Raw genomic sequence first — 7,500 nt, forward strand, 5'->3', positions numbered from 1 at the left:
CTGTCTCTGTCTCTGTCTCTGTCTCTGTCTCTGTCTCTGTCTCTGTCTCTGTCTCTGTCTCTGTCTCTGTCTCTGTCTCTGTCTCTGTCTCTGCCTCTGTCTCTGTATCTGTCTGCCTCTCTCTCTCTCTCTCTCTCTCTCTCTCTCTCTCTCTCTCTCTCTCTCTCTCTCTCTCTCTCTCTCTCTCTCTCTCTCTCTCTCTCTATCTATCTATCTTTGTGTGTGTGTGTGTGTGTGTGTGTGTGTGTGTGTGTGTGTGTGTGTGTGTGTGTGTGTGTGTGTGTGTGTGTGTGTGTGTGTGTGTGTGTGTGTGTGTGTGTCTGTGTGTGTGTGTGTGTGTCTGTCTGTCTGTCTGTCTGTCTGTCTGTCTGTCTGTCTGTCTGTCTGTCTGTCTGTCTGTCTGTCTGTCTGTCTGTCTGTCTGTCTGTCTGTCTGTCTTACTTAAATTCACACCAATACACACATAAAAATATCTAAAAAGCTAATTAAACAAACAAACAAAAGAATCCCATGACTAATAACAACAATAATAACAATAACAAAACCTAACTTCCTTACAATCCTCTCGCTAATGGTCGGGCACAGCATGGTGGTGGCGTGGAAGAAGAAGATTCCCGTGGCCAGGCCTCTCATCCGCACCTCTGTGGGGAAGAGCTCGGTGCTGTAGAGACGCAGGACCTGGAAAGCCGACGTCACGCACAGCTGCCCTACCATCGCCAACAGAGTTACCAACCATCCTGCGTCTGGGGGAGTAAAGATGGGTGTTAGGGGAGGTGGGTGCGTGATGGAGAGTTTGTATTCTTTACAGGGTTTTTTTGGTACGGTTATTATTATTATTGTGTGTTTGTGTTTGTGTTTGTGTTTGTGTGTGTGTGTGTGTGTGTGTGTGTGTGTGTGTGTGTGTGTGTGTGTGTGTGTGTGTGTGTGTGTGTGTGTGTGTGTGTACTGTGAATTTTGAAGATAATGGTAAAATAACAACGAAAAAGATAAATATACCTTTCCATATATATACGATCTGATTGTTTGTTTTTCCACTTGTTTGTTTTTATGTTTTGTTTTGTTTCGTTTTTTTACATAAATATGACCTTTTCACTCCACACATATAACAAGTTTTACCTACTACTTAGAGCATAGGGCTGGCAAATATTTCACAATGAGTGCTGAAGAACCGATTTTTTCTTCTTCAAATTTGCAATGTAAGTCAAATGAATAAATTGATGATAACTAAATGCTCCCAAATATCCCATCCAATACAAACTGTTATATAATACATGTCAAGTAATAAATGCCAGGAGCAACAGTGTATGGCAACACTCCAGTTACAAATCTACGCTGATCAATGTTGTCTTAAGGAAAAGGTTAGAGGTAACAACTCTGTGAGACTTATACACTGGTAAATGGCTCATAACACTTACAACCCCAATGTATCTACACTGACTTTCCTACAAGATGGCTAGTTTTAGTAACTTAGCCCAAAGATTATAATTTAAATAATAAAGTCTTTTTCCCCCATCCTTAGTAAAGAAAACTAAGAAAATTCAACTCAATCAGTGTAATAAGCAAAGCAGAAGATTAATGAAAGCCAAAGAGTTCACCATCAGCATTTCAAATGAACTGCCTGCCCCCCCCCCCCCCCCCCCCGTTCCTCAAAGAAAGTCAGAGCAGAGATAACTTGACTTCTGAATACCGGGTCATGTGCAACATATAACCTCCCTGTGCAGCATATACCCTCCCTGTGGCCTGGACATGCTTATAGACGTGTGATCGGCAGACACCTGGACACGGCTTTGGACACCTATTTTTCGCAGGTAGGGTTGTACTGTAGAAACTGAAAGTGGCTTTGCGAAGGGCTGTTTTGCGTAGCTGGCGGTACAGTGAGGCTAGCACAGGCATATTTGGCTAGCGAAAGGTGGGAAGACTAAAGGGGCAGGTTTGGTGACTGAATCAAAAGCGTCAACAGAGCCTGGGATCGGTAGACCACACATCCACCGCGTGCGCCCATAGCACAAGGGTCTTTAAAGGGTCTTCTTCGTATTCCCACTTCCCCCCCCCCCCCCCTCCCCTTAAAGCCTGAACTTACTTGGGGCGACGAAAGCCAGTCCCAGAATAATGGCACCGCTGATGAAAAAGCACACGACGAGCGGACCCTTCCTCCCAAGCCTAACCAGGATGGGGGCCATGAGGGTGTAGGCAGGTAGATCCATGACCCCCATGACCGACATGTACAGGAAGGGGTTGATGGTGAATCGCCCGGTGTTGAGCTCGATGCCGAAGAACACCATCGAGATCATGAGGAACTTGAGGTAGATGAGGAGTGTTATTCTGCGGAGCCTCGGGGTTCTGTCGGGGGATTGTGAGGCAGTCAGAACTCTTGGCATAATAAATAACCATGGTGTGTGTGTGTGTGTGTGTGTGTGTGTGTGTGTGTGTGTGTGTGTGTGTGTGTGTGTGTGTGTGTGTGTGTGTGTGTGTGTGTAGTAGTAGTAGTAGTAGTAGTAGTAGTAGTAGTAGTAGTAGTAATGGTAACAGTAATAGTAATATTATAATAGTAGTAGCAGCAGCAGCAGAGTAGTAGTAGTAGTTATAACAATAGTGCTGGTGGCAGTAGCGGTATTAGTATGCTGGTAGTAGTAGTAGTAGTGATGGAAGTAGTAGTAATAGTAGTAGTAGCAGTGCTAGGAGTAGTGGTAGTAGCAGTAATAGTAGTAGTAGTAATATTAGTAGTAGCAGTGCTAGTAGTAGTAGTAGTTTTAGTAGTTTTAGTAGTAGTAGTAGTAGTAGTAGCAGTAATGGTAGTAGTAGTAGTAGTAGTAGCAGTGCTAGTAGTAGTAGTAGTAGTAGTAGTAGTAGTAGTAGTAGTAGTAAGTAGTAGCAGTAGTAGTAGTAGTAGTAGCAGTGCTAGTAGTAGTAGTAGTAGTAGCAGTAGTAGTAGTAGTAGTAGTAGTAGTAGTAGTAGTAGTAGTAGCAGCAGCAGTAGTACTACTAACGATATATAAAAAAGAGAGAAAATCATATTCTGACCTCGCAGAAAGTGACCTACCTAAATAAAACAAATATTTTGAGTAGGGACAGCCAAATTTTCCTTCTCAGTGGAAGCGCGCCCTCGTGGTCCGCCATGATGCCTTCCTTGGCCAAAATCGTCTGGAAAATGGGAATACATAATGAATGACATGGCACTACAAGATGGCTTGGTTTTAGATATGGCATAATTACAGACCGGAAACGTAGTTGTTGTTGTTGTTGTTGTTGTTGTTGTTGTTGTTGTTGTTGTTGTAGCACTAGTAGTAATAATAATAATGATAATAATAATAATAATAATTATTATTATTATTATTATTATTATTATTATTATTATTATCATTATTATTATTATTATTATTATTGTCATTATCATTATCATTATCATTATCATTATCATTATCATTTTATTTTTTAATTATCATTATTATTATTACTATCATTATTATTATTACCATTATTATTATTATAACAACAACAACAACAATAAAAAAAAAAATATGATTATACACACGCCAATGAATTTAACCAACTACTGATAACAAAAGCGTTCATTATATTAATTAATTCGTTCGGCCACTGGAGAAAATAAATTTAGAAAATGATTAAAAATATATAAAGAGTAAGAATCTATTTTTCGTTATGATGGCATTCATTTCTTCAAAATACAACTAATATTGTTAATAAAACAAACACTCATTTCCAAAATATCTTAAGAAATGTCAGTCTGTTTAACGCTATTCATTCTTAATTAAAATAAAAAACTCAAATCAGCTTTTAAAGTATGACGTTCTGATCAAGTTACGATCTAGAAAACTGTAATATTTCCAAGGGATACAAAGAGAAATCAACCTTCCCTATCTCATAACGAGAAACAAAAATATATAAATCTCACCTCCTTCTGAATATTCCTCATGAGACGTTCTAACTGTCCCGGAGGAGGAAGCTGGACGTCATTCCAATGGGCCGCTTTCTCGAGGATCTTGAGCGCTTTGTCGAACTGGCCCCGGATCACGAGCCAGCGGGGAGACTCGTCCAAAAACCTGGGGGGATCGGAGCTTTATAGTATGGGGAGAGGAATGCAGGAGCAGAATAACAGAAGTTTATGTAAATTGTAAATCCAATTACGTACTCGCAAAGGTTCTTACCCTTAAAAAAAGAAAAAATAAATAAATATATACATACATATACATATATATATATATATATATATATATATATATATACATATATATATTCCCTTCTAGTAATTGCTGGTCCTGAGTTTCAGTTATTTGAGATGTATCAATAGCTATCAATCTGTTTTTTTTTTTATGCTCAAACACTAGGCTGCTGCTTGGAGAGAGGCACAATGATGATACTGTGATTGAATATCTCATACAAACTTAATTAGAATGATTAAAGCTCTTTTCCTGATTAGACTGGATCAAGATGCTTTTTTCAGAATTGGTTCCCTACCTGTCTGACTCATCGCGAGGACACTGAAAAGCTCCTGCTTTGAGGCCTACATCAATCAACACTCTGTACACTGTACTATACATGATGTAAGTATTTAACTAATGTCTTGAAAATTATGACTTTAGAATCACACAATCACTACACTATATATCACGTAAACTGATGCTACAGTTACATCCTTCATAATTACATAGATGTCAACTACACATCTTGCCCTGTGAAATTACTGATTTTCATCCGTGCCTCGTTCTCGTTACAAGGGCTAACTGAAGCACAAAGGGGCATTACCACAAAACCGGCAGGAGAATGAGTCCAGGGAGAGAGACAGCTAACTGCAACCACTTCCAGTCTCGCAGAAGGTGTGCCCAGATACCCCAGGCGATAGTGCCCAGTGCCCAGGGTAAGGCCAGGAGAACACCCACGATGGACCTGTACCGAGACTCACACACCTCCATGGCTGTGAAAAAAGAATCTCTTATTGTGTTAGAATTATGCGGAGTTAAAGAAGCGGCTTTAGTTTAGCCAAGCAAATCATGTTCTTCTACAGCATACGTCAACACAACACACATAAAAGAGAGAGAAAACCAACAGAAAGGAACCAAAAGAAAAGAAGAAAATGATAAGAGAAGTACAGTTTTCAAACCAAACACCACTCAGGCACAACTTCCCATAATGTACAGCCCTTAAGAATGTAGCATTAATGTTTGGCTGATGGCCTCACAAATTAACAGAAATTGATAAATACAAACAAATGGATAGATACCTAAACAAATTTCTCATTTTAATATGTACTCTATCCCATCAGTGATTGTTTTGTATATCATTTATATTTTTCAATCAATAAAAATGGGAAGCATGTAAGCAAACACGTAACATTTTAGGAGTTCATTAAAAAAAATATGCAGAAACGGTACACTCCCTTCAAGAAAGGTTTTATTAAGGGTAATTATTCAGAAGACCTTCGCACGGCCGACTACATGAGTAGTAGGAGGTAAAAAGGAATCAGCAGTCAGCACTATCGCCGCGGTCATCCGTGCAGAGGGCGTTCTGAATATTCCCCTCGTTACGTAAATTATCAAACCCTAAAACACACTCCCCTTTCCTCTCACCTAAGACGTAGGCAACCTGGAGACCGGCTGGATGAAGGAATCCCAGGAAAAAGCGCGAGGCGAGGATGGCTGTGAAGCTAGGCAACCAACAAGAGGCTATAGACAGCACGAGGTAGGAGACTATCCCCACAGAAAACACTGTCTTGCGCCCGAATCTGAGCCCAGGGAAAAGGAGGGAATGGATGAGGATATCTCGCTGAATCTCAGGAACAGGTTCGTGTTACAAGCTGGTTGCGAAAAGACTCGATAAATGAACTCCATCATTTTTTGCATCAATTTTCACTGCAATATAACTTCTGCAAACATGTTAATCAGAACCACGATATCAAACTTGCTTCAGATCAGAATTTCTTATAAGGAAATGGTAAAATCGATATATTTCAGAATGAAATAATAAAAAAAAAAAAAAATTATTTAACCAAAGTGAAATATAAGGTTTATAAGTGGGTACAGCACTAGCATAATAACATACTTTCTTTTCAGGATAAACATGCACACCTCTTAATTATAAATTGCTTTAGAATAAGAAAACAAAAGACAAAAAAATGAGCGAGATAATGAAAATAACAAAATTAGATAACAAACTTAACGACTCAGTGACCTGTTCTTGGTAGCGGAAGGGGACAGCAAAGTCTATACAGGAGAGAGAGAGAGAAAAAAAAAAAAAAAAAAAAACGATGTTAGAATGGTAAGAAAAACTGGAAGGTAGCATGTTGTCCCAGGGTCACCAGCAGAGAGATTCACAGAAGGCCTGCCAAAACTGTAGAATATTTTTGAAGCGCTATTTAGTGGGGAAGACCAAACGAGTAGCATTTAGGATTACATGTTAGGTATCTATGGGAATTGACTTACCTGTCACTGAGAATGCCAGCGAGAGGGGCCCCCACCAGCATTCCAAACATGTACATCTGTTCATACGTTGCCCGGAGGTAATCCGAGGAGCAGACGAGGTCAAACTGCAGAGGAAAAGGCAGACAAGGTCAGAGGATGGAGGGAGATTCCTTTCTCTCTTTCTTTCTGTTTCTCTCTCTCCTTCTCTCGCCCTTTCTCTCTCTCTTTCTCTCTGTCTCTCTCTCTTTCTCTCACAAAAGGATTACGAAATAATATCCCAACTACATTGCTAGATACTGAGAGAAAAGAGAGAAAGGAAAGAGAGAGAGAGAGAGAGAGAGAGAGAGAGAGAGAGAGAGAGAGAGAGAGAGAGAGAGAGAGAGAGAGAGAGAGAAAGAAAAAAAATTCTTCTAACATTTTTTTTATTATCCCCACCCGCAATTAACATTTTTCTTTAATTAATTTCCTGAGATTAAACACACCATAACTTCCCAAATACTAATTAAAACTGACTTACCTGTGTCGTAAGGGTGTTGGTGAAGGTAAGGTTGTCATATTCCCAAGCCCGGCATGGCTCCTTCACGAAACCGCCTCCGTCTTCACTACTGTTGGCGAAGAAGTGACAATTCTCCCTGGAAAGAGGAGAAGGGGGGGGGGGGGGGAGGTTAATGAAGGTGAGGAAAGAAGGGGAATTATTTTCTTTCTGAAGAGAGGGAAGGAGGGTGAGGGAGGGAGAGGGAGGGAAGGGGAGAGAGGGAGAGGGGAGGTAAGGAAGGAGAGAGGTAGGGAAGGAAGGAGAGAGGGAGAGAAGGAAGGGTGAAGGAATGGAGAGAAGGAAGGCTGAAGTAGAGAGGGAGAAAGGAAGAGACAGACAGACAAGACACGGAAGGATGATAGGAGAGAGGGAGGGAGAGAGAGAGAGAGAGAGAGAGAGAGAGAGAGAGAGAGAGAGAGAGAGAGAGAGAGAGAGAGAGAGAGAGAGAGAGAGAGAATGGAAGAGAGGAAGAGAGAGAGAGAGAGAGAGAATGGAAGAGAGGAAGAGAGAGAGAGAGAGAGAGAGAGAGAGAGAGAGAATGGAAGAGAG

The 7,500-nt window shown here is 40.6% G+C and overlaps 1 protein-coding gene across 1 annotated transcript in view; it reads right to left on the reverse strand.

Moving 5' to 3' along the window:
- The window catches only part of LOC125042225 (organic cation transporter protein-like), a 17,596-nt gene that overhangs the window by 5,614 nt on the left and 4,482 nt on the right, over nucleotides 1–7,500 (reverse strand). Inside the window, exons 3-10 of the mRNA XM_047637729.1 lie at nucleotides 6,934–7,048; nucleotides 6,438–6,541; nucleotides 5,586–5,740; nucleotides 4,765–4,933; nucleotides 3,914–4,061; nucleotides 3,041–3,141; nucleotides 2,081–2,340; nucleotides 559–743 (exon numbers count right to left, since the gene is read on the reverse strand). Coding sequence (XP_047493685.1) covers nucleotides 559–743; nucleotides 2,081–2,340; nucleotides 3,041–3,141; nucleotides 3,914–4,061; nucleotides 4,765–4,933; nucleotides 5,586–5,740; nucleotides 6,438–6,541; nucleotides 6,934–7,048 — 1,237 coding nt within the window. The remainder of the gene's footprint in view (nucleotides 1–558; nucleotides 744–2,080; nucleotides 2,341–3,040; nucleotides 3,142–3,913; nucleotides 4,062–4,764; nucleotides 4,934–5,585; nucleotides 5,741–6,437; nucleotides 6,542–6,933; nucleotides 7,049–7,500) is intronic.

This window comes from Penaeus chinensis, chromosome 31 (assembly GCF_019202785.1).
Source record: "Penaeus chinensis breed Huanghai No. 1 chromosome 31, ASM1920278v2, whole genome shotgun sequence".
Taxonomy (NCBI): Eukaryota; Metazoa; Arthropoda; class Malacostraca; order Decapoda; family Penaeidae; genus Penaeus; species Penaeus chinensis.